Source organism: Mustela nigripes, chromosome 8, assembly GCF_022355385.1.
Source record: "Mustela nigripes isolate SB6536 chromosome 8, MUSNIG.SB6536, whole genome shotgun sequence".
Classification (NCBI taxonomy): domain Eukaryota; kingdom Metazoa; phylum Chordata; class Mammalia; order Carnivora; family Mustelidae; genus Mustela; species Mustela nigripes.
This window is the reverse complement of record NC_081564.1, coordinates 35830007-35857481: the sequence shown is the minus strand read 5'-3', so window position 1 is coordinate 35857481 and position 27475 is coordinate 35830007. Positions and strand designations below refer to the sequence as shown.

Sequence of the window (27475 nt, the reverse complement as noted above, 5' to 3'; positions counted from 1 at the left end):
TTGCCAAATTTAACAAATAAAAAATATAGGATGTCATACAATAGGACATACTCTTACTAAATGTGGTTCATTGTTCATCAGAAATTCAATTTAACTGGGTTTTCTCCTGTTAAACTATTTATCAAGTCCTGTTTATTCTAGCTCTGTTAGATCTATAAACTTCTCCCTTCTCTACATTTTCATTGGTACTACTCTGTGTAGGCACACTTCCTTTGGCCTTTGAATGATTGACTGTATTCTGTTATTTCCAGATGCATTGTCGTCTTCTCTCATCCATGTTGCAGTTGGCAGATGGATTAACTTTACTAAAACACAAATTTAATGTTGCAAATTTCACCATTAATAGTATTAATAGCAAAAACTTATTAAGTGCTTACTGCTTGCTAGGCCACTTCTTTAAATGTTTTTCAATGATCTCTTACACAAATATTGCAACACAGATACTCTTAATGTCCCCATTCTTAATATATTTCTTCAGAAGAGAAAACAGAAACACAGGAAGAAGTAATATGCACATAGTGACACTGTGTTAAGGCTGGTATTTGATGATTTTAGCCAGCACACTATGTACTGCCTTAGCAGTAAAACCTGAAGACTCTGTCTACACAGGACTGTCTGTGAATTTGATTCAATTCACTCTGTTTTAATTGAAAAGAATTCACTCTTATCTTAAGCAATACTGTCAGTGATATAACAGATTTTATGTGCTAGTAATATTTTTTCCATACTCATAAAATACATATAAAGCAGTTAAAATTAAAAATTACACCAGTGTATCACTTAAAATCATACCACATACCATACTTTAGGACATACCTATCTGCAAAACAAAGTTAAAATCATTATGCTGTTACGCAGATTTTTTTCACCACTCATTTTTTAATGATAATTGCAACTTAAATATGTAATATTATCTCCTGTATTTTATCTGGCAACCTATCTCTAAGAAGTTGAATCCTTACATTAAATCAAGAGGGTGGAGCCCTCATGTTGGGAGTAGTGCCCAATAAGAACAGACAACAGAGTTCATTCTCTGTCATGTGAGGACCCAGCAAGAAGGTGGCTGCCTGCAAGCCAGGAAAAGAATCCTAACCAAAACCCAGCCCAGCTAGCATCCCAATCTCAGACTTCCAGCCTCTAGAATTTTGATAAGTAAATGTCTTGTTTAAGTCACCCAGTCTAGGGGATTGTTTTATTTTTTTATGTTAGGCCAAGCTATGATAATATAACTTAATGTTAACAAATTGATTAAAAAACTGAAATTTATTTCCTTTTCATATATCTTGGGTCTGTTGAGGGGTCAATAGTGTTATAAATACATACATAATTCATAATTCCACCTATTTACTGTATAATATTAACTTTATCATTTCTTCATTTTCTTCATTCTTCATATTCTAAATTGTTGTAATTGAGATTTTTACATAATGTGTTAACATAGTTTACATTTTATTGATAACAGTGATCTAAGGATTTAAAAATAAAATGTAATTGTGTTCAAGTATGAAATTGCACAATAAATTAATATTAAAGTAAAAACAAACAAAAATAAATAAAAATAAAGTGCTGAATCCAGCCTTGCTGAGGGAGGTTAAGGAACCAGCATAAGGCCCTGCAGTGGGTCAGAGCTGGGTATCTGACTTGGAGCTCAGGTTCTTTATCATCAAGGTTGCTAAACATCATGTTGCTCTACTCTGCTCAGTGAGAGGCCTAAGGGGAGAGAAGTGGGTTTTCCCCTGAGGGGATAAACTATGACAGGCCCAAAGTCTGCTTCAGATCTAGTAGTAGGTGGTGAAGGTGACTGGAAAGGAGGTAGAGAGGAGAAGCAGGAAAGGGAACAACCTCTATGCAAGTCTATAGTCTGCTCTCTGTTGTGGTTTGGATGGCTGCCTCCCCCAACTTGGTGGACCAACTTCTAGAATGCCCACGCCTTCATCTCCACTGTAGAGGGTTTCCACAGAAACAGAAAGGCCACCCCCTACACAGTGAGGGGACCCTTGTGTATTTTCATGCTGAGATCGCTGATGCTCCTTTCCTAATCCAGCTGTCCAAGTGAGCTGCCCTGAGGTTGCACTTACCTGTATTCCTTAAATTGCCAGTTGCTATAGAACAACAAAGGTTAACGATTGGCTGTTACCTTTCTCTAGTATCTTCAAGCAGAAACTATAAATTGGGAAGGAATTATAAATTTCGGAAACATCAGCCAGGACATACAGATGGCTGCCAGGGTTCAGAAATAAGAGCAAGGTACAGAGGAGAGACAGGTACCAGAACCACAATTACCTTCCTTGTTAACCAAGTTAAAACTTCACAGAGAAGTAGAAGTTGAATCTATCACTTTCCATATTGGAAAAGTAGGTCATTGCTAAGCGATGTAGAGACCCCTCCCCCTTCCCTTCCTTACTCTTCCCTCCCCTCCCTTCCCTTCCTTCCCTCTCTTCCCCTTCCCTCCCCTTATTTATTTATTTAGCTAGCTAGCTATTTATGAGAGCCAGAAAGAGAGCACAAGCACAGTGAGCAGGAGAGGGAAAATAGGCTCCCTGCTGAGATAAGGAACCCAACTATGCAAAGTTCCATCCCAGGACGCTGGGATCATGACCCTAGCTGAAGGCAGACACTTACCAACTGAGACCCCCAGGCGCCCTTAGAGACCTCTTTTCAAGTAAGAATTTGAATAAGGAAATAATTTTCCTAAAATATGTGCAATAGCAGCCATTTTGACTACAGCCATGGACACAGAGCAAAACTAAAATACATTTGTAGGGAACCAAGTGAGACATCAAAAATTGGGGTTTAAAACTGCTTAGTTCATCAAAAGATTGTACATGGGGGATTTTAAGATTTTTTCCTTTTGAAATTATACATATTCTCCCAGAAAAAGTAGCTGATGAAGGAAACTTTATATATGTAACCTTTTCTTTTGGTCCTGAAAAATACTTTTTTTTTTTTAAAGATTTTATTTATTTATTTGACAGAGAGAGATCACAAGTAGGCAGAGAGGCAGGCAGAGAGAGAGAGGAGGAAGCAGGCTCCCCGCTGAGCAGAGAGACGGTGTGGGACTCGATCCCAGGACCCTGAGATCATGACCTGAGCCGAAGGCAGCGGCTTAACCCACTGAGCCACCCAGGCGCCCCCTGAAAAATACTTTTTAGGTCAGTCCCGATTAAACAACAATATATTTAAAGGAGGTTCCATCTCCTTCCTTTGCTCTCTTTGCCCCCCGTGACTGGAGTCTGGTTAAAGTCTTCTGTGGCAAACAGTTGTGCCCTCTGCTGAAATGTAACTAATAGCCTTGGTGGTTTGTTGTAGAACTCAGAGCTTAAAAATCTGGTAAAAAAGTGAAAATGTTCATACTCTGTTCTAATTTACTGTAGGCTGAAGTGATACTTTATTTTTTTTTTTTACTTTATTTATTTATTTGTTTGTTTTACTGACTTAAAAAATCATTATTTTTTTCTAGGGTTGAAATTAACATTATGGAAAGGATGTGCTAAAATGCTAGTCTGTTCATTTGTATAAGCCTCTTTAGACTTCAGACACTTTGTATAAAATAGAGAAGTGTTCTTTAGTTTTGTTTTGTTTTGTTTATTTGTTCTTTTTGTTTGTTTAAGGAATAGACTCTTATCTGGTTGTTTGAAAATGTTTTTTTAATTTTTCCCAGTGCTTCAAATTAAGATTGATGTAGTTGACATTACTTTTCTTTTGCAACTTAGTCTTTAAGGGCGACTTTTTAAAATTGAAGTACATTTGATATATAGTGTTCCATTATTTTCAGGTGTACAGCACAGTGATGATTGGGTTAGTCAGTACATGATGCTGTGTTCACTATACCTGTAGCTACCATCTGTCTCCATATGATGTTATAATAACACTATTTTCTCTATGCTATGACTTTCATCCCTATTACTTATCTGTTCCTTAAGTAGAAGTGAGTACCTCCCACACCCTCAGCCATTTTGCCTGTTCCCCCACTGCACTCTCCTCTAGCCATCATCAGTTTGTTCTCTGTATTTATGTGTCTGTTCCTGCTTTTGTCTATTTTATATGTATAATTTTCACTCTTTTTTGTCCATTCATCTATGGATGGACACTAGGACACTATGCTTCCATATCTTGACTATTGTAAATAATGCTGTAGTAAACATAGGGGTACATGTATCTTTTTGAATTAGTGTTTTTATTTTCCTTGGATAAATTCTCAGTAGTAGAATTAGTGGATTGTATGTTATTTCTATTTTTAATTTTTTGAGGAATCTCCATACTGCTTTCCACAGTGGCTGCCCCAATTTACTTTCCCACCAGTGATGCACAAGTGTTGCTTTTTCTCTTACCAACACGTATTATTTCTTCCCCTTTTGATTCTAGCCATTTTGATAAAGGTGATATCTTACTGATGTTTTGATTTGCATTTCCCTGATGACTAGTGGTGTTGAGCATCTTCTCATGTTTCTGTTGTCTGTCTGTGGAACTTCTTTGGAAAAAAGTTTAGGTCCCCTGCCCATTTTTAAAAATTTGATTATTTGAGATTTTTAGGTGTTGAGTTGTATAGGTTATTTATGTATTTTGGATATCAACGCCTTATCACATATATCATTGCAAATATCTTCCAGTCCGTAGGTCACCTTTTATTTTGTTGATGGTTTCATTCACTGTGCAAATGCCTTTTATTTTGGTGTATTCCCAAAAGTTTATTTTTGCTTTTCCCTCCCCTTACCTGGGGAAGTGTATCTAGAAAAATGTTTCCATTGTTGATGTCAAAGAAATGGCTGCTTCTGTACTTTCTACAAGTTTCATGGTTTCAAGTCTCACTTTAGGTCTTTAATCCATTTTATTTTTCTGTATGGTTTAAAAAAGTGGTCCAGTTCCATTCTTTTGCTGTCCAGTTTTTCTGGCACTGTTTGTTAAAGAGGCTGTCTTTATCCATTGTGTATTGTTGCCTCCTTTGTTAAAGATTAATTGATCATATAAACATGAGTTTATTTCTGGCTCTATATTATGTTTCATTGATGTGTATGTTTTTGTGCTGGTTTCATACTGTTTTGATTGCTACAGCTTTGAAGTGTATCATGGAATCTGGAGCTGTAATACCTCCAACTTTGTTCTTTTTTAAGATTGTCTTGGCTATTCAGAATCTTTGTAGTTCTGTGCAAATTTTGTTCTACTTCTGTGGAAAATGCCATTGATATTGTGATATGGATTACATTGAATTTATAGATCCTTTTGGGTAGTCTGGACATGCTGACAATATTCCTTCAGTACATGAACACAAAATAACTTTCTCTTTGTTTCAGTTTCTTTTATTAGTGTCTTACAGTTTTCAGAGTATAGTTTCTTTCACTTCTTTGATTAAGTTTATACCTAGTTATTTTTTTCTTTTTGGTACAATTGTAAATGAGATTGTTTTCATAATTTCTTTCTGCTACTTCATTATTGGTTTATGGATTTCTGATTTCTGGGTGTTAATTTTGCATCCTGCAACTTTACTGAATTTATTTATTACTACTAATAGTTTTTTGGTGGAGTCTTTAGGGTTTTCTTTGTATAGTATTTTGTCATCTGCAAATAGTGAGTTTAATTTCTTATGAATTTGGAAGCTTTTTATTTCTTTTTGTTGTATGATTGCTGTGGTAAGGGTTTCCAGTGCTGTGTTGAATAAAAGTGGTAGGAGTGGAATCCTTGTCTTCTCCCTGATATTACAGGAAAAAGTCTTCAGTTTTTCCTCTATAGAGTATTAATGTTAATTGGTTTTTTATATATGTCCATTATTATGTTGAGGTATGTTCCTTCTCTAAACCCACTTTATTGGCAGTTTTTGTCATAAATGGGTGTTGAATTTTGTGAAATACTTTCTCTGCATCTATTGAAATGTGATTTTCATCTTTCATTTTGTTGATGTGCATCAGGTTGATTGACTTATGAATACTGAATGTTCCTTGCATCCCTGGAATAAACCCCACTTGATTGTGGTGAATGACTTTTTAAATGTATTGTTGGATTTGCTTTGCTAATGTTTTGTTGAGGATTTTTGATCTGTGTTCATCAGGATATTGGCCTGTAGTTTTCTTTTTCTATATTTGTCTGGTTTGGTATCAGGGCAATGCTCCTTTTGTAGAAATATTTGGAAGCTTTCCTTCCTCTCCTATGTTCTGAAATAGTTTGAGGAGAATAGGAATTAACTCTTTAAATGTTTGGTAGAATTCACCTGTGAATCCATTTAGTGCTGGACTTTGCTTTTTTGGGAGTCTTTTGATTACTGAATCAGTTTTATTATTAGTAATTATTCTTTTCAGATTTCTAATTTTGTCTTATTCAATTTTGGAAGGTTGTATGTTCCTAAGAATTTATCCATTGTTCTCAGTTGTCCGGTATGTTGGCATGTGATTTTTTTTTTTTTGTAGTATTCTGTTATAATCCTATTTCTATAATATTATAACTTCTCTATTGTTTCTGATTTTATTTCTTTGTGTCCTCTCTCCTTAATGAGTCTGGATAAAGGTTTATCAATTTTGTTATCTTTTCAAAGAACCAGCTCTTGGTTTCATTGAGCTTTTCAACTTTTCAACTTTTCAACTGTGTGTATGTGTGTGTGTGCTGGGGATATCTATGTTATTTATTTCTGCTGTGATATTTTGTATTTCTTTGTTCTGCTGACCTCCCGCTTTCTTCTTTTCCTAGGTTCTTTAGATGTAAGTTTAGATTGTTTATTTTAGAGTTTTCTTGTTTCTTGAGGTATGTCTGTACCACCATACATTTCTTTCTTAGAACTGTTTTTTTCTGTGTCATAAAGATTTTGAATTACTATGTTTGCATTTTCATTTGTCTCTGAATTTTTTTATTTCCTCTTTGAATTCTTTCTTGACCCATTTACTGTTTAGTGACATGTTTAGCCATTATGTGTCTGTGTTTTTTGTAGTGTGTGTGTGTGTGTGGTTGATTTCCTGTTTCATACCATTGTGGAAAGGATGCACAATACAATTCCAATCATAAGTTTATTGGGACTTGTTTTTTTTGGCCTGTAATGTGATCTATTCTAGAGAATGTTACATGTGCAGTTGAGAAGAATGTATTTCTGGGGGCACCTGGGTAGCTCAGTGGGTTGAGCCTCTGCCTTCAGCTCAGGTCATGATCCCGGAGTCCTGGGATCGAGCCCCACATCGGGATCTCTGCTTGGCAGGGAGCCTGCTTTCCCCTCTCTCTCTGCCTGCCTCTCTGCCTACTTGTGATCTTTTTATTCATAATTTTTTATTCATAATTTTTTATTCATATTTCAATTTTTTATTCATTTAATCTTTTTATTCATAATTTTTTTTGAATTAAGACCTTTTGTTTTCCATTTAAAGAAGTCTCTTTAACAGTTCTTACAAGGCAGTTTAGTGATAATGAACTCCTTTAACTTTTGTTTGGGAAATTATTTCTCTCTCTCTAAATTCTGAATGATAAACTTGCTGGGTAAAGTATTCTGTTGTAGGTTTCAGCCTTTCAGCGTGAACATGACATGCCACTCCTCTCAGGCCTGCAAAGTAGTTGCTGAAAAATCAGCTGATAGCCTTATAGGGTTTCCCTTGTACATAAAATTTTGCTTTTCTTTTGCTGCTTTAAAATTGTCTATCTTTGCTGTGCAGAAGCTTTTGATTTTGATGAAGTCCCAAAAGTTTATTTTCGCTTTTGTTTCCTTTGCCTTTGGAGACATATCTTGAAAGAAGTTGCTGTGGCTGATATCGAAGAGATTAATGCCTATGTTCTCCCCTAGGATTCTGATGGATTCCTGTCTCACGTTGAGGTCTTTTATCCATTTTGAGTTGATCTTTGTGTACGGTGTAAGAGAATGGTCGAGTTTCATTCTTCTACATATAGCTGGCCAGTTTTCCCAGCACCATTTATTGAAGAGACTTTTTTCCACTGTATATTTTTTCCTGTTTTGTCGAAGATTAATTGGCCAAAGAGTTGAGGGTCCATATCTGGGCTCTCTACTCTGTTCCACTGGTCTATGTATCTGTTTTTTATGCCAGTACCATGCTGTCTTGGTGATCACAGCTTTGTAATAAAGCTTGAAACCAGGTAACATGATGCCTCCAGTTTTATTTTTGTTTTTAAACATTTCCTTAGCAATTCGGGGTCTCTTCTGATTCCATACAAATTTTTGGATTATTTGCTCCAGCTCTTTGAAGAATACGGGTGGAATTTTGATCGGAATGGTATAAAAAGTATAGATTACTCTAGGCAGTATAGACATTTTAACAATGTTTATTCTTCCGATCCAAGAGCATGGAATGGTCTTCCATCTTTTTGTGTCTTCTTCAGTTTCTTTCATGAGTGTTCTGTAGTTCCTCGAGTACAGATCCTTTACCTCTTTGGTTAGGTTTATTCCCAGGTGTCTTATGGTTCTTGGTGCTATAGTAAATGGAATCGATTCTCTAATTTCCCTTTCTGTATTTTCATTGTTAGTGTATAAGAAAGCCACTGGTTTCTGTACATTGACTTTGTATCCAGCCACATTGCTGAATTGCTGTATGAGTTCTAGTAGTAAAATTGTCTATCTTTAACCTTTGTGTTCAGGTGTGTTCTCACGTTCAGTTTGTTTGGATCTCTCAGTACTTCTGGATACCTTTACTTCTCCAGTAGCTGTTATATCTACAAATAAGTTTTTTGCTCCTTTCTCTCTGTCATCTTCTAAGATCCTTATAATGTAAATGTTCACTTGATATTGTCCAAGAGGGCCCTTCATCCATCCTCATTTTCTTAATTGCTATTTTCTCATTGCTCTTCAGCCTGGATGCTTTTCATTACCTTTTCAGATCACTGATCTGTTCTTCTGCATCTGCTCATTTACCTTTGATTCCTTGAAGGTATTTTTTCAGTTATTTCAATTTAGATGGGTTCTTTTTTGTATTTTCTCTTTGTTGAAATTCTGAGTTCTTTCACTTTTTTCTCCATTCTGATGAGCATCTTTAAGAACATTATTTTGAACTCTATAAAGCATATTGTTTATCTCCATTTCATTTAGTTCTTTCTCTGAGTCTTTGGTTGTTCTGTGGGGAACATAAGCCTGTCTCCTCATTTTGTTTGAGTTTCTGTGCTTGATCCTCTGAATTAGGTAGAACAGTACTTCTAAACTTGCAAGAATGGTCTTATGTATGGTCATCTCCTGTGTAGACTCTCTGTGCCAGGTGACTTTGGCTGGCTGACTGGAGCTTGTCTGGTGTGGGCAGGGCATCATGTGGCACTCTGGGCTAGGGTTGCCCTGGTGCAATGGCCAGAGCTGACATGGGCATGGGCAGGGCTGTCCCAGAGTGCTAGGTAGAGGGCATCCTAGCAGGACAGCTGAAGCTGAAGTAGATGTGGGCTGGGGGTTTTCGGGGCTCTCCATGCAGTGCACAGTCTTGTGGGGCAGCTATAGCTGAGGCAGATGCAGGCCAGGGGGATCTGGGGTACTCCATGCATAGGGCATCTTGGCAGGAGAGCTGTAGCTGATGTGGGTATTGGCTCAGGCAGTTGCAGGGCTCTCTGGCCAGAAGGTATCCTTGGAAGACAGCTAAAGTCAAAGTGGGTGCAAGTCTGGGTGTCCCAGCATGCTCAGCACAGGGGGTGACCTAGCAGGCAGTTAGAGCTGAGGCTGGCACCAGGTCAGGATGTCCTGGGACACTCTGCACAGGGGCTGTCCTGGTGCTGTGGCCGAAACCAAGGTAGGCATGGGCTGGGGATTCCTAGTCACTCTCCGCATTGGGTACCTAGGCAGGGTAGCTGGAGCCAAAGTGGCATGAGCCAAGAGGGCCCAGTGTTCTTTGCACCAGGCTTCTCTAGCAGGCAGTAGAGCTGAAGTGGTGCAGACATGGCGTGTTCTGGGGTACGTTATGCCAGGGTCACCTTACTGGGATGGCTGGAACTATAGTGAGCACTGGCCAGGGTGTTCCAGTGTGCACTGTGTTGGGGCAACTTTGGTGGAACGCCTGGGGTGGTGTGAGCTAGTAGCCCAGAGCTCAGTGAGGCGGTAGGCCAGTGACGGTGCCGGGACCTTTCTCCCATCTACATTATTAGGGTAGATGTGGAACAAACCGTGGTGCTCACCAGCCTCTCCAATCTAGAGAGAGATCCAGCAGCTCCCTCATTGTTTGCTGGGGTTTTAGGGTTGGCTCTTTTCTACCATGGTTTTTTGTTTTGGGGGGGTATTTTGTGCTCCAGGACACCCAGGGCTGCAGTGAGTTAGGGACCCAGGGCTGAGGTGGCAGGTCAACTCTGGGCACCTGCTCCCTATCTGTGCTATCCAGGTGTTCAGGGGAGTGTAAACCAAGGTACTTGCCGGCCCCTCTGACCCAGAGACAGTTCCAGCAGCTCTCCCATTTGGTGGAGTTCTAAGGCTGGATCTTTTCTATACTAATTGCTCTTTTAAACCACAGCTTTTTTGCTATACCCTAGGGCCGATGAATCTGCTCCAGGTCCCTTGGTGCTGTCCTTCCCCGCTGGGGTTCACAGGGGTGGGCTTCTTTTCATCACCAGTTTCTACCTCTCTTGCTGTTTTTGTGTGCACTGTTATAGAGAAGCCATTCCAGCAACCCTCAGCTCTTCAGGAGTTGCTCTGTAAATCAGTGCAGAGTCGGTGCGTCTACAGAGGAGGGTTGTTCAGTTTTCCTGCATTGCCGTCCTGGACTAGACTCAGTACTTTATTTTTATGAAGCTCAAATGCAAAACATGAAAAACTCTCAAGTAATCAACAGAATATTCAGTGTTTAGGAGGAAAGAGCCAATGAATTCAATTTACATTTTCATCTATTTAATAGAGGTATTTGTTGTGTATATGATTTTAGTTTAATAGAAACACAAAATTTTTCTCTGGAAACACTTAACCTGAGTGGAAAATGAAATCAGAACTGAAAAGATTTTAATGCACAAAAACAATTCTCCTCAAACTATAAGCAATGATTCCCAGCTGTGGAGTTTCTCTGCAGTTCAGGGTTCAGACGCAGGACAGGAATGAGGGAAAACTCCTTGTAGGTCAAAAGCTCTGCTGAAGTCATAGGATTGTACTTGCGGGCCCTTAATCAGAGTGAGCTTTCTCAAACACCCCCGGAAGGAGGTCTGGCTGCTCAGGCAATTTTGCTTCACGTCAGCTGTTAAAGAAGAAAGCAGACATCTTCTTTAATTTTGTTAAATGACAGCAGTTGCACAGTCGGAACATAACTAATACCAAGTGGTTTCTCTATCAAAATTACAATAATATTCTCCCACAGTAGAAGGCAATGAAAATAATTTTAAGTCACAACTATACCTTAACTGAGTCAGAACTTATGTATTATTTGTAATAATTACTTGGAGCCTCTGAAATGCATAATTCAAATCCAGAATCAGTGTGAGAAGTTAAAATCATGTTTGTCCCCTAAAATGATTTCCTACTCTGGGGGTCACCTAAGATGAGTCACCTTGGTGAAGTCAGCTAGCTTACTTTACGTGGGATCCCTTATTCTCAGAGTCTTACCTAAGGGTGAATTTACGTGTGTTTTTTTTAATTTCCAAGAATTCTTAGGTATTTGAAATAACTTTTCTAAAAATGTAAAGGATTTGTCAGCCAAACTATTTTTCTTAAGTGCTATTCTATATCCATCTGAACTAAGACTTCCTTAGTGACAATGCTTTTTAAGAGTGAGCCAAGCAGACATCCATACGTACCAGGATAGCCACCGACATAAATAGGATTGTTGGTGTCTGCTGAGGTAGACTGGGTGTACGGACTTTCAGCATGAACTGCATTCCCATCAACAATCAGAACCAAGCGGTGTTTGCTTTTCTGAGCTTGAAGTGTGTGCCATTTTCCATCGCAGAGAGCAGTGGTAGTTTTGGGCTTGTATGTGGCTGTTATCCTACCGGCACCATTGTTAACGTGAAACAAGATCTAGACCAGCAAGACACAGGCAAATACCTTGGTGAATTCTTCCATATCTAAGGAACACAATTCATTTATATAATGCTCTTGAAGTGGATAAAATCCCAAAATTCTAAAAAGGAAGGCAAACTATGAAAAACTGATTTTGAAAAATAGCCTCTAGGGCGCCTGGGTGGCTCAGTGGGTTAAGCCGCTGCCTTCGGCTCAGGTCATGATCTCAGGGTCCTGGGATCGAGTCCCGCATCGGGCTCTCTGCTCAGCGGGGAGCCTGCTTCCTCCTCTCTCTCTGCCTTCCTCTCTGCCTACTTGTGATCTCTGTCGAATAAATAAATAAAATCTTTAAAAAAAAAAAAAAAAGAAAGAAAAATAGCCTCTAAAGGATTCAGATTTTATTACTCCCCAAATTACAGAAAGGACCAGTGACCACCTCCATGGGAATAAGCCTGAACCACTGTTTTTGCACTAATAGGAGCTGATGGGTTGACTGAGGGTCAGTTCGTAGCAGTTGACTAGCACCTATGAAGGAACGTTTACTTGCTGTCTTGAGACAGACTGTAGGCGCTCTACCATAGCAAGTGGTAACACACACACACAAAATCTATGACTTGCAACAAAAGATGGCAGGGAAGACTTGCAAGCATACTATGGTAAGGTTGTTATGCTGTATGTGAGGTGGTGTAGTGTATTTCGAGGTAGGCTGTAACAAATTTTAGATTATAAATCCTTGGGTGACAGCTAGACATAGTTTTAAAGGAAAAATAATAGAGGTAAAATATACATCAGAAATTACATTTTTGGCAACTTTTATACTCCTGGTAACATTTTTCAGATGTCACATTTTTTTCAAAATTCCTTTGAAGTGCAGATGAGGAAGAATTTGGCTGCAAGCCCTAGTGCAGAGAGGCAAGCAGTATGATGTCGAGGCAGCTCTGTGTAGACATGGGGATGAAATAAGAGGGGGTGAAAGAGTGAAGGGTAAGGGATACTTTCTTATATCCTCATCCCCATTCTAGGATATCCTAGGAGCCAAAAACACAATGGGGGAATAAGCAGAGTTACTAGAAACAAGCAAGTAAGATTGGAAAAAAATCTAGAGTACAAAGACTTGTTCCTTCCCTTGCAGGAGGCAGTAGCTTAAGATTTAAGTATTGGTCCCAGAGCAACACAAGTTGACCACAGTGCAAGAGAAGTGGTGCGAAATGCAGTTGGGTAGGGACTGGATTGGTGAGACCCTCTTCCACCCCTCCCTGGCCTAAGGAGTTGGTTGGCAGAAAACCCCCAGTTCTCATATGGCCCTCGGGGGATGCAGAAGATAGCTAAAGAGGAAGAGGCAGCAGTACTCCTGACCGGATGGGAGTGACCAAAGCTCCAGGATCAGTCCTCACACACTGGTGATGTTGAGACCTCAGACCACTCATTATAATCTGCACAAAAGACTTGGTTGTGCCTGAAAACTAGGAGACTCAAGTCATACCTCTACTACTGTCAAGAGAAAGCTTGCAGAAAAGAAAAAAGACAAGGAAGACTCTTCATTCACATCTTGCCTGCACCCAGATGGCTCCAGCAGGGTGAAGGAGAATGAGAACAAGGAGAAACTCTGGAAGAAGATTTCAAGCAAAAGAGACTAAGGTACTGCTAATTGTTAAATTTATTTTATTCCCAACATGAGGACTGGAAGCTAAAAAGCAAAAGCAGAGTAGTTAGATGATGGTGTATCCATCCCATGGAATACTCTGCAATAAAAAGAAATGAACTGTTTACACATACAACAAGCCAGATCAACTACCAGGGAACGAGGTTCAGTGTAAAAAGCCAATTTCAAGAGGATACAGGATGTATCATATGGTTTATACAACGATTATGAAATAACGGAGAGCTGCAGAACAAATTCGTGGTTGGCCAGCATTAGGCAGGCACTTGGTGTAGATGTGAAGGGCTGGCCCCACAGAGCATTGTGGTAATGGTACAATTAAGTATCTTGATTGTGAGAGTGGATACATAAAGCTAAACAAGATATACATAATAAAATTGTATAGAACTACACACAGCTGTACACATACAACTGGTGTAACTTTAAAAAAAAAGTCTGGATTGTGCCAATGTCAATTTCATGGATTTGATGTTGCATTAGAGTTATGCAAGCTGATAACCCTGGAGGAGCCTGGGGGAAGGGTACAACAGGACCTCCCTAAACATGTTACTCTAACTTGTTCTCAGCCTATAATTATTTCCAAATAAGCTAACAAATATTAGGGAGGGTAAGAGCATCAGTTTGGCAACTTTCAGATGGTGTAGTATAGTTGTAATTTTGCTTTAAACTTAATTTCAATTTTTTTGTTATTTGTAATCTTTTTAGGATTAATTGAACCTTTTCTGCACTCCATTGAAATGGATCATGGGAATCTGGATCTAGGTATTCCTACTGTTTCTTAGTTGCTCTGTTTCTGACCCTGGGGTAACCAGGAACCTCACCGAGATCAAGCACCTACCTTGCCATTTACAATCTCTAATCCAATGGCATCTACTTTGGCGCTGCTGATCCCCAGAAGGACACCGTTTTCAGAGGTGGTACGAAATTCCAGTGTGATGTTTACATCTGATCGGACTTTGTAGCCTTCCTTCACTGAAGAATACAAAGGTAACCTCCGGTTAGGGGTGAGCCTGGCCCAAGAAGGCCCAGGGTCAAAGAGGTCATGGGATGGCTGGCTGTGCATTTTGGCTCCTGGCTCAGGAAGCCTGGCTCTAGCTCTTTCATCCTCACCAGCAAGTCACCTCTGAGCCTCAGCTTCCTCATCTGTAAGATGAAGTGATGCTCTTAAAGAAGACCTATGCCATCATCAGGCTTAAGCCAGACTAGAGTCAGGGCAGGCCCATCCTCTCATCTAGAGCCACAGAGGGAAAAAGCAGAAGGATTTGATCCATAGAGTCTCACCATCATCTAGCCAGGAACAGTCCATTCTGTTTTCCCAATACTGGGTATGTCATCATTTACTGAGAAGATTAGCACGCACACAGGATTTTTTAAAGTGGGGTGTAATGAAATGGATATTTTATTTAGGTAACAGGAAAACTGAAAAACCAAACTGGGGATATGTAGCAGGCAATCGTTCAGTCCAGGGTTAAAGCGGAATTGGGACTGAAAGAAAAATGTGTGCTAGCTCTTCCCTCTGCCCACCCACCCACCCCTAATCTCCCACCAGAGCCTCCCTGGTTCCCTTTGGTAGAAAGCAGAACAGAGGTAAGAGGAGCATGGTCCTGAGTGCAAGTAGGAGTTTAACAGTAGGAGTTTAACCAAAAAGCCTTGAGGAATTTGCATTCTAAGGCATTTTTGACATTTAAATTCCTCTACTTAGGATCAGTATTTTTAATAATCTCAATGGAGTCATTTTTTTCATCAGACCTGACTTGATTTGGCTGGTCTGGGTATTTTATGCTGATTTTTGTCAAAGGCATTTATTAACTTGGGCAGTGACAATATGCCTTACATAATTCAGGGGAAGTACAGATGAAACCAGTATCGCGTGCATGCCCTCTGCCAGGAGGTGCAGCATTGCTGGTGGGAGTGAGCCTGCATCAGGCCATCTGGATAGCATGCAAGGGAGAAGGCTTTTGTATTGGAAGTTGAGAAATCTGGATAAACTGGAACACTTAACTCACTGTTGTCTTGCTGCAGGTCTGTCCAGGAGGCCTGTCCTAGCATTTCATTCTTGGATCAATATCAGAGTGCAGGCTAATAAACCCAAAGATTTCTTTCATGTTGATAATACATACCAAGAGCTGCATATCCACTTCCTTCAAAGAAAGTTCCTTCTTGGACCGCTGCATAGCACCTAGTTACTGAAAATGCAGACACTGGCCTTTCCTTGTCCAGCTGTTTGCCATTGACTGTCACCTCCCCAATGCAGGCAGGGACACTATGGGTGATCTAAAACAAATGACAGGACAATAGATGCTCTAAGTATAATAAAAGTATAATGAGAAGGCCAGTTTTTCCTGTTTCACCAAAACATTAAAATATTAGCTTTTGGTTTTTAAAATCAGATTTCCACAATAGTCTACATAAACATCTAACTGAAAGAAAGCTAATAGCTAGTAGGATTTGGCTTTCCGTAAAGGTGTTTTCTATAATTTGGGTTAAGTAGTGTGGAATTCAAGAATGCTGAGTTTCCTGAATTGTACCAGGGCTAATGGCTGTGGAAAGGGAAATGTTCATTAACTAACAGGTAGAAAAGTCTGGCTGAGCTTCAAGGGCTTCTAAGGGGAAACCGAAACACGAAATCTGGGGACAAGATTTTAAAAGGTCTGTATCACGCAGCCAAGCCCTAGTCTCAAACAAAATAACTTAACATTTTCCTTTACAAAAGAAAAAAGACAAAAACACAGCCACAATAAAGGTAAAATGGGCTGCAGAAAAAGCTGCTTACATTCCCAATGTTCCTGGCCCTGTAGTCAGAGGGAAGGCCTCCTAGGTACAGCTTTCCTTCCACATCCAGCATGGTCCCATCTCCCACAACAGTCACCGTGGGGGCCTCCTGGCCATCGACCATCATGAAGCCCTTTCTTTTAAAGTGCTCTGTCTTGACCTAGAACAAAATGAGAATATTCAGTTTTTAAGGAATCTGAGAAAACAACAGATATTTGTTTGCAACATCTCTTCATTATTGCTATAAATAGCCTGAATGAGACCCTAAAGGATGGCTCCAATTTCCACACAGTTGGTGCTGAAGAGCCAAAGCCTGGCAGGAGATGGGGCAGGCAGAGGTAAAGCACATATTAGAACAGGAAGTACTCCCGAGTCCTAGTTATAAGAAAGCAAATGCTGTGATCTAGGGGTGGGCTCATTCACCCCACAGGTGGGTTTGATTTACTTCTCATAAGTCGAGAACACTTTTGGAACCTTTCATTCATTCCACCACTGTCTGCTGAGTGCCTGTTAGGTGTCAGGCACCGAGCTAAGCCCTGGTCATACTTCAGGATTTCGCAAAGGTCCCAGCCTGCAAGGATCTTACATGCTGTAGGGTAGATAGTACACACAAAGCAAGCTATATCATTTTCATGACTGTGAACTGGATGGAATAAAACTTAGCATGAGTGATTAAAAGCTTCCTGAGAGCATACCGTGTGCCATCTGCCATCATTGATCAATGCAGGGTGGGAAACTGTTGTTCTGCCTTTCCCAAGATCAAACAGGAAGTGAAGGTAGCCCCCATGCAGCTGGAGTGTGGCGTAATCAACTTGGTTCTGATGAGCCATGTAGTAAATCAGACCGCTGGAGGCGAATGTTCGGATACTTAGCTGAACTGAAAGCCTAGAAGAAAACAAGAGCTCGGCCCTCAGAAAGGAATAAACTTTCACTTTTAAAATTAACCTGAGAAAGAGAACCCAATCATTGTTTCTTTACATTGATTACATTCATTACAGTCTTTACATTGAAAGGTCTCAGCAGAGAATCATTCATTCATCCATCTGTTCATCCAATTAATGGTTACCCTATATGTTTAATTGCCAGGAACTGTTCTAAATGCTAAGGCTGAAGCAGTGAACATAGAGGAATGTCCTTTCTCCTACAAAACTAATACCAGAAATCTATCAGATAAAACTGGGTCAAAAGAGGCAAACTGGTGGGTGGTTCTATTATGTAGGAAGGCAGGCAGGCAGCTCTGAAAAGATGGTATTTCCACTGAGCTCTGAATGACAGGAGCAAGCCCTACAAAGCCCAGCAGGGTAGACCTGCCTTACGTTTTTGGACAGCACAGAGTATGTGAAAACAATGGCCTGATTTGGCAGGACAGCCAGGAATCCCCTAGCAGAGCTCTAGGGACACGGCAGCACACAGCAGTGGACAGAAGCTGGCATCTGGGTGGCTGTTGCAGAAGGGAGCACAACATCACCAAAGCACTCAGGGACAAGGAAAGGAGAGTGTGGCCCTGCCCTTGTGGATGAGGGGCTCTGGGAGGCAGTATTTCCATCTCTACTGCAGTGGGGAGTCAGTCCTGAGGGGAATGGGCAGGGCTTGACTGACCTCTTCAAAGGAACCTATGCTGTGACGAAGCCCTGTATGAGGCCATGGGGCCAGCAGGCATTAGCAGGCACCTGCTGCAACCATCCACAGAGGCGGGGTCCTGGTGGCTTCAATGGGGGTCTTATGGGGGATGCAGAGGGGATGAACTAATTCATGAAATGTTCTGGAAGAAGAAGCAATAGGACCTGTACATGGACTGAATTTGCAGAGAGAGGGAATGAAAATAACCATCTCTAGGTTAGGGTCCTAGGCATCGAGAGAAAGGGTGCTGATGTCTACTGAAATAGCAAAGCTGGGACAGCAGGTTTAGAGGAAGACTGAATTCTTTCTTGGTATGTTGGTGTGGAGAAGCCAGTTGGGGATACACCTCCACAGTCCTAAGCAGAGGTCAGGGCTAGACGTGTGGGTGCTGGTACAAATAGAGGATATTTTAAAGCCACTGATATATGGAAGTTCCCCTGAGAGAAAACACAGAAGAGGGCCGGGCCTTCTCTGATCGAAGAGGAACCAGCAGAGGAGACCAAGCAGAGAAGGGCAGAGAGAGCAGGAAATCAGGAGCGTGTGGGGCTAAGACAGCCAAGTACCTGTGAGAGTGCTGAGGTCCCAGCAAAGAAGGGCTCCCGGGATGCGGGCACAGCAGGTCTGGGATAACTGTGGCAAGAGCAATCAAGAAGCGAGGGGAGGCTGACTGGGCTGGTGGAGAAGGACAAGAGGGGAGAAAGGCAGACTGCCACAGGAGCCAGCCTCCGTTTTTTTGTTTTTAAATAAGGCAGTTCTTTCAAGAAGTCTTGAAATAACAGCCAGGATACTGTGCAGGTAGGGTGGGATATGGAGTCTCTCAGAGTTGAAGTTAGGAGCTACCAGAGGGAATGGTTACCAGCATAAACACAGTGTCTGGGTTTGAATCCCATTCTGCTGTGTGCCCTGAGCACGTGACTTGACTTGCCTGTGCCTCAGTTTCCTCATCTATAAAAGAGCAAATAAAGAGCATACCTTCCTCATAGAATAGTTATGAGTCAGGGGGTACAGTTAAATACTGAGGGACAAGGATCTACTCCTCTTGTTAGCACTGAGGCTGCTGAGGGTGATGGCTCAGAGAAGCGATGGGCTCCAGAGGGCAGAGAGGGGACAATAGGACCCCTCCTCTGTGGTAGGAGGGGAAGAGGTACAAGGTGCAGACAAAGGCAGGCTTCTCTTTCTGGTAGTGGACAGATGAGGGAGTTCTCTGTATTCACTGAGGTGTCCTCGGCTGGGGCAAGAAGAGAGGCTGTGGGGATTTTGAGTTTTGAGATGAGAGAAGCTATAAGGAGTAAAAAAAAAAGTGAACATATTCGATAACAGTACCAGCTGCCCATGTGATTTGGGAGTTCCATCTGAATTCACTGGCTTCACGTCCAACCAGGGAAGGAAGAGATACACACTTCTACAACCTTGACCACCAGTTTGGGTCCTGGCATGGATTAGCTAAGTAGCAGTTCTACCCAGGGCCAGTGTGCAAAGGAACACCAGTCATAAAGGAATTGGGACCATCCGGGTCGGGGGTAAACTGTGCTGGGGGGCTGCAGGGAGTAGTGCTGAGAAAGCATGAGGGCTTTGAGGTCTTGATACAGTTGAGGAGCTGCTGGCATGGGAAGCAGCAGAAAGGAGGTGGCGGCTGATTAATAGGATGCTTCAGATAGAGATTTTGGAGGTGGGATGGGTGTTTACAAAGTAGGGTAGAGGATGACCATGGGGAGAGGGTGGCTGAGGAAGACCCTCTAACAGGAGCCAGAGGATTTGGAAGGTCAGAGGAAGACCCTCTAACAGGAGCCAGAGGATTTGGAAGGTCAGATGTGGAGCTGCTGAATTCATGGAGAATGATGGCCTGAGCTGTGGAACAAAGACGATGGGTACAGTCTGAAGGGTTTGGAGAAGTGGACAAATGTTGAATGTGGGCTGGCTAAGCCAAGCAAGGGTCCCTGGGGACAAGTAGGTGTGAGGGCGAGAAGAACCGGGCAGATTAGTATATGGCACCAAGGAGTTTGAGGGGTGCAGTGAGAAAGTTTGGGGGAATAATTTGATCAGATGAGTAAGTGCTTACAATAGAGTAGGGTTGAAAATCCAGATGCTGATAGATCCAAAGAACTTGAGATTCTAGAACAAGAGGAATTTAGAGAGAGAACCTACCCATGTGCTTTCCTAGATTCATACACAGGGGCAGCAACCCGCCTTCCCCTTCTGAGGACTCCACAGGGACTCCACTGAACCACATCTGAAGCATCGGTTGTGCACAAGGCCTGCATTCCTGTTCTCTGCCTTCTCACCGCTGAGGAATACCTCCCTGTTCATCTCTCTGAGACGCCTAATAAAGACTTCAGAACAATACCCACCTCTTTCTGACAGCCAGCTGATTGAAAGGCAACACGAAATGGCTGCTTTGTGTGAGGCCAAACTGGTGAGCACTGGGGATATAGTCTGGGGCTCTGTCCACAGCACACTGTTCCTGTAATAAGAGATGCAGACAGACTCTCACCACAGAGCCAGGGCTTCCCCTGACATGTACAGGTTTTTCCCTAAAGAAAACCTCTCTGAAGCAATTGGATCGGAACACCAACAGCTACAAATATGTGTTGGCACAGACTCAGTCTTTGCTTTGAATAGTTTACTTGCTGTCTCTTCATCTCTGAGAAGGCAATTAGAGCTTCTGGCTTTCACCTCAGTCCCACTCAGGTTTGCTTAAAATTACCCTGAATTTTCATCAGGGGAAGGGCCAGAGGGTATCAGCAGCCACAGGAGTGGCTACAGCCTGTGCACCAGGAAACACACCCAGCAGGGCCTCTGAGGGGGATGTCTGATGCCTCCCAGGCAGTAGCAGGGGAGGTCGGACAGCAGCCACTGCAGGAAGGGGTCTGCTTGGGAACAGCGCCCTCTACACAGTGAGTCCGAACCACGTGAGGCTTCTGGGGGAGGGAGGGGTGGGTTTGGATGCTACCAAGAGCACCCGCTGGAAGTCCAAGATTGGCTATGCTTGGAAGGTACTGCTCTTTGCGTGACTGCTCACCGTCTACATGATTAGAGTACATGCTTTAACCAAGGAAGTGGAGGAACCAGAAAAAAAAGAAAATGAAAACTAGTAACTGCCATTAAAAATATCTGGTCAATACATACACGGTGAAATACTACTCAGCTGTCAAAAAGAATGAAATCTTGCCATTGGCAGTGACATGGGCAGAGCTACACAGTGATGCCAAATGGAATGAGCTACCAAATGATGGTAAGGGGAGTAAGTCAGAGAAAGACAAATACTGTATGGTTTCACTCATATGTGGAATTTAAGAACTAAAACAGATGAACATATGGGAAGGGAGGGGAAAAAAAGGAGAAACCATAAGAGACTTAATGATAGAGAACAAATTAATTGCTTGAGGGGGGACTTGTGAGGGATGGGCTCGATGGAGGGTGTGCATTAAGGAGGGCATATGATTCATACAACACCCAGTGCTCAGCACAGCTGATAAACTGTTGAACACTACATCTGAGGCTAATGATGCACTGCTCTATGTTGGCTAATTGAATTAAAAAAAAAAAAAAAAGATTAAGGAAAGCCCCTCTTACCAGACGTGGTAAAGGCTGGGGCTCTGGCAGGCGCTCACTGTCCTCTCCGTGAAGAGTGAGCTTCGGCCTTTCTGAAAGCAAGCAGGTGTCCAAGTCCACCTGTTCACTGCCAGCCGCACTTGTGAAATCCAAATGTCTAGATACAGAGTGTTTACAAAATTAAGATACTATAAGTCAACACAGGAACCAACATCATTTGATTATTGAACACTAAAATCCATGAAAAATCATTAATCTATTACTCTTAGAGTAACCAAATGGACTGTCTTCCACAGCAACTAGAAGTCCGTCTATCTTATCCTCTTGTTTGATTCTTTGGCCCACCCCACTCCAGGCCCTCCCCATGTTGTCTACCTGACCACCAGCCTCCAGAGTGGGCTCGAATGCTGTCCACTCTTCCTGCAGCCGGGGCAGAGCTAAGGGAAAGACTATGGTTCTGGTCCTCAACAGTAGTGGACACTGTCCTCAGTTAAACACTGATTTCTTTCTTACAGGTTTGCATCTGCCAGGAAGTCATGAATTACACTTGCTCTCCTTCCCTTCACTCTGTAGCCCTTGCAACATGTCCCGTTTATATGTACCCTCTTGACACTTTCTGAGGACATGGCTGTGAATGGCACAGAAACATTTCTGCCTTGTGGATTTCCCAGCCTCATCGCTTTCAGGAGGAAGAAGACGAATCAATTGTGTATTCATAAACAGAGAACTGGGTGAATAAATTAATCAACTGTACAAATGAGTAAACCAAGGCTCTGACATTAGAATTGTGCTGAAACCCAATGTACTTTTATTCTTTTACATTTCAAGGACTCTTAAGAGGTTCTTTCACAGAGGACACGGTGACCCTCAAAGATCCAAGTCCTTGTTTGAGGTCTCAAGGCAAAATCAGCCACCCAGCTAGGAGGGGAACTTCAGCCTCCTGATGCCCCCCGCAAACTCTGGTTCCATACCCGGCCCCCCCCGACCCCCACAGATCAGCATAGCATCTGACCCACCAGCACTCCTACCTACGCAGAGGATGACTGAGGAAGAAATAACTGCCTGTGGGCACATGTCACTTCTCTTCCTCCTCATGAGCTCCACAGAGGAAACAGACTAAGAGGAGTTCATTAGACAGTCATTGTTTTAGGAGGAACTGTTAATAATCTGAAGCTGTAAGGAGCCCAGCTATAAAGGTTCCTTGAAAGCGGTGAACTCAAGACAACAAGAAACTTGCATCACAAAATCTCTGTTCCCTGGAATTCATGTCACAAGTGTATTTGACCTCTGATGTTTACTGATAGTCCTATAGAGCTAATGTTCAATGGTTTTTGTTTTGTTTTGTTTTTTTCTTGTTTTTTTAATTCTAGGATTACCAGATCTATCCATCATTCTAATCCAGTAAAATCCATGTGGGTGACTATTATGATAGAACAATGGGGTTCACTTTTTATTCAAAAACTTAGGATTTTAGGCAATCTCAAACAGCAGAGTTAGCAGATCATTGTCAGTACTCAGCAATAAAAGATTTCTAGGAAGTGCAGAAACATGTTGACGCTCGGTTACACTTACTCCATATTAAAGATCAGGTTTTTGATGCAGCCATGGAATGATCTTCTCATCTTGAGCACTGAGTTCCCCCCCTCCTCTGGAATCCCCCCTATGTACAGCTTGGATACATTTATTGCCTTGCTTTCTGCTGAGGGGCCCAACTTCATTTCTATGGGATTGGTCTCATCCATCTGGACAGTGATAACTCTAAAAGGTCAAAGGAGAAAAAAGCTTTTAAATATAATGAAACATAACTTTATTTTAATATATAATTCCACAAGTTCATTCTGAATGATTAAAGTTCATACTGAAAGATAAATTTTAACATGACATTATGTGAATAAAAAGGTGAATCTTGAAAATGAAAACATACAATTGAACATTCTCCCCAAATGAATGGGTGTTATTAAATACTGTTGAATTCAATTGCTTTTTGGAGGGTATTGTTTTTTTACTTTACTGTAATGAAATAATCCAGCATACTTTTAAAATATTTGGCCTACAGTTTCGGAGGGAAATACATAGGGATGCTGATATAACACTATTTACTATTTTAACTATTTACTGTGCAGTTATTTACTATTTTTCCATTTGCTATTTAGTATTGATGTAATGTTATTTATTAACACTATGTTACTATTGACCACAGAATTAATCTGATCTTATACAATATATACTGGGCTCCAGAAAAGAGAAGGGTTAAGGTTATTCAATTTTGAAAATTCCAAATATCTTACTTTGAAGCAGATGAAATTTCTAGAGAGGTATTCTAGCAAGGTTCCAGAATTATTTTGAAACTATAAAATCTATGAATTCTCATGACCTCATACTAATCATCCCGATCATTTCACTGTGAAGAGTATCCTAACAAGGTTCCTGATGGTGAGGTCACCATGCCCTTGTACACAAATACCTCCCGGTCCTTATCAGGGAAATGGAATGTTCTCGGCCGTCGCCATATGTGCCCTTGGGAGCACGCAGGAGAGCTCTTCTCAGGCTTGTTCCGTCCCCAGAGTTAATATGCACTTCTATGTGGCCCTCAATCAGCATGATGGAAAAGAAGGGCTGGGAAGGTTGCTAAGAGATTTCAGATAGAAAAAAATTACTATGTGATTTTTAAAATTACTGTCTTATGAAGGTAATGTGGAATATTAAACAAGTAAGCAATTCATTAAGAATATCTATCTACATCTAACACAACTCTTGTATTTTATATATGGCCTTCTAACCTCTGCTCATATAACTTACATTTGGCATTATGCTTGTATCACTAACCATATCAGAGATTACCATTTCTACATAGCCTTCACACTTTTTTTTTTTTTAAGATCTTATTTATTTATTTGACAAAAAGCGAGATCACAAGGAGGCAGCAGCAGGCAGAGAGAGAGGGGAAAGCTGGCTCCCTGCTGAGCAGAGAGCCTGATGTAGGGCTCCATCCCAGGACCCTGAGATCATGACCTGAGCCTCGGGCAGAGGCTTAACTCACTGAGCCACCCAGGGACCCCGAGCCTTCACATTTTTTTATTGCTATATTATGTGCCAACAAATAGATACGTTTGAAGTATTGATCAATTTTTTATTGTTAAAAATTTAGTTTCCAATCTTTTCTTACCGTACATAATGCTTTTGCCTGTGAAATTGTTTCTAACATTTCTAAAAGTGGGATTAAAAGGTTTAAGAGTTTGAAACTTATTAAAGCTCTGAGAACTATTTTGCCACATTAAAAATAGCTCCACCAGCAGAACTGGAATACAAGTGTCTCACAATCTCTTTGTGAGCCTTGGATGACAGCATACCATTTTGCTGACATAGCAATTTTTGATTAGCAAGTGGTCCTATTAAGAATGGCGGAGGAAAACAGTTTGCCACTTCTTTCAAAAGTGAACCACAGAATTATCATGTGACCTAGTAAGTCCACACGTAGGTACATATACCCAGAAGAACTCAAGGCACTCAAGATACCCAAACAAATACTGGTATGTGAATGTTCATAGCAGCATTATTCATAATAGCCAAAAATGTAGATACAGCCCAAATGTCCATCAGTGAATAAATTATGCCATGTACACACAGCAGAATATCAATTCAGCCATAAAAATGAAGTGCTGACACCTGCCACCACATGGATGAAATTCCAAAATACACCAAGCGGAAGACATGGACAATCACACGCTGTATGAGCCCATGTCTGTGAAACCTGGAGAACAGGGGGTTGATTGACCAATACAGAAAGAAGACTGGCGATCGCCAGGGATGAGGAGTGACCACTTCATGACACAGGCTTCTATTTGGGATGACAAAAATGTTTTGGAACTAGACAGAGGAGATGGCCTCACAACATTGTGAAGTATTCAATGCTACTAAATTGATCACTTGAAATAGTTACTTTTATGGTTTTATGGTCACTTGAAATGGTTACTTTTACATGAATTTCATCTCAACTAGGAAAAAAAGGAAAAGGTAGAGTCCATACACCATTGTGTCATTGTTAGACCTTCTCTAAGTGGCTCGGGAGGCACGAGGGGTCCACAGACTGGTGTTCCAGTCCTGCTTCTGACCTAAATCAGCTGTGTGACCTTGGACAGGATAATAAGGATCTCTGAACCCATTTCCTCAGCAAAATGTAGGAAACAGAATTCACCCCATGTGTGGCTGTGATCATTACACAGCAGTGTTTGTGAAGTCTCATGCGCGATAGAGGACAGCGGGCTGTGAGCTGCAGTTAGATGACCCCTACTTCATCGGACAAGACATTAGCATTCTGTAAAGCCTCTTCAGATTGCATGATTTATGCAAGTTTGAGCAAAGGAAAGAATAAATATCTATGCTCTGAAAATGGAATATAAATATGGAAAGCCATCAACTTTTCTCTCTCCTACCACTGGTTCACTATTTATCACAGGCCACATTTCTTTCTATCCTATTTGTAGATAAGGGAAATTGTGCCTCTTGGAGCAATATACTAAAAAAACTCTATAAAAATTAAGGATTTACTACTGTCTTAGCCTTAAAGAGTAACAACCCTAACATGGAAAAAAAGCCCAGTTTGTGCTATCTGAGTTTGAAAAGAGCTAGAGGTAGACAGCAAGTTATCTTTTCAGTAGCTAGACAAGGAAAATGGACTATGTAACAGAGCAATCGCTGATTCCGAGGGGAAAGACATTCAGCGGTGCAACTTCTATTTATTGAAGTGCACACTCATAAGCAACTGGCCACACAGCTACAATAAATGTTCATCACTAAGTCATTCTCCACCTAGTGTTTCTCGAAGTCATTTCCTTCCTGAGCTCCTGGCTGAATAGCAATAACGTTTGAGCTACTTACCCCATGGGCCGGTAGATGACCCTGCTTCTCCCCCTCTCTGCCCAGGGCAACCAGGATGATGCCACTGCTATTCTTGGTGGCAAATGTGGCCAACAATTCCGATTCTGGTAACAAAGGCTTGGGTGACAGTTCAACGTAGCCGCCTCTCAAGAAGCTAACGCTTCGGATAGGCTGGTCACAAAAGAGAGAAAGGAACACCATTAGGTCCACCGGAATGCTACATGGCCCATGGTGGGGGCTACTGCCAGTCTCCCTTTCATCCCTCTTCCATCCCTCCACTGGCTTAGATTTTGTTACCTTACTACATGGGTAAGTCAGGGGGACCTTTATAGAAACGTTTTATTAATGTTTCTCACCTCCAATATACAGCCTTTTCTCACTCCATAGGAATTTCTGAGTAAATCAAAAGTTGATCTGGCTATTTCCAGGTTTTTGATACAGCCCACATAGCTTTTGCTGGTGACACCCCTCCTGTGGGGAAGGGCATGAGAACAACAAAATTTGCATTTTATAACTCCATTTTTTTTAACAGCTTACTTAAAAACAAGATCTTTTTTTTTCTTTTTAATTATTATTTTTAAAAAATTTCTTTTCAGTGTAACAGTATTCATTGTTTTGCACCACACCCAGTGCTCCATGCAATACGTGCCTTCCCCAATACCCACCACCTGGTTCCCCAACCTCCCACTCCCCGCCCCTTCAAACCCCTCAGATTGTTTTTCAGAGTCCATAGTTTCTCATGATTCACCTCCCCTTCCAATTTCCCTCAATTCCCTTCTCCTCTCCATCTCCTCATATCCTCCATGTTATTTGTTATGCTCCACAAATAAGTGAAACCATATGATACTTGACTCTCTCTGCTTGACTTATTTCATTCAGCATAATCTCTTCCAGTCCCGTACATGTTGCTACAAAAGTTGGGTATTCATCCTTTCTAATGGAGGCATAATACTCCATAGTGTATATGGACCACATCTTCCTTATCCATTCATCCGTTGAAGGGCATCTTGGATTTTTCCACAGTTTGGCGACTGTGGCCATTGCTGCTATAAACATTAGGGTACAGATGGCCCTTCTTTTCACTCCATCTGTATCTTTGGGGTAAATACCCAGTAGTGCAATTTCAG

The 27475-nt window shown here is 41.4% G+C and overlaps 1 protein-coding gene across 1 annotated transcript in view; it reads right to left on the bottom strand.

Annotated features, from left to right (window-relative positions):
• Positions 1-10662: 10662 nt before the first annotated feature.
• The window catches only part of LAMA1 (laminin subunit alpha 1), a 157936-nt gene continuing 141123 nt past the window's right edge, over positions 10663-27475 (bottom strand). Inside the window, exons 52-63 of the mRNA XM_059409226.1 lie at positions 26705-26819; positions 26349-26519; positions 23935-24098; positions 23043-23228; positions 21492-21627; positions 20267-20379; positions 16994-17183; positions 16300-16458; positions 15647-15800; positions 14365-14498; positions 11662-11884; positions 10663-11105 (exon numbers count right to left, since the gene is read on the bottom strand). Of these exons, the coding sequence (XP_059265209.1) occupies positions 10945-11105; positions 11662-11884; positions 14365-14498; positions 15647-15800; positions 16300-16458; positions 16994-17183; positions 20267-20379; positions 21492-21627; positions 23043-23228; positions 23935-24098; positions 26349-26519; positions 26705-26819 (1906 nt within the window). The 3' untranslated portion in view covers positions 10663-10944. The remainder of the gene's footprint in view (positions 11106-11661; positions 11885-14364; positions 14499-15646; positions 15801-16299; positions 16459-16993; positions 17184-20266; positions 20380-21491; positions 21628-23042; positions 23229-23934; positions 24099-26348; positions 26520-26704; positions 26820-27475) is intronic.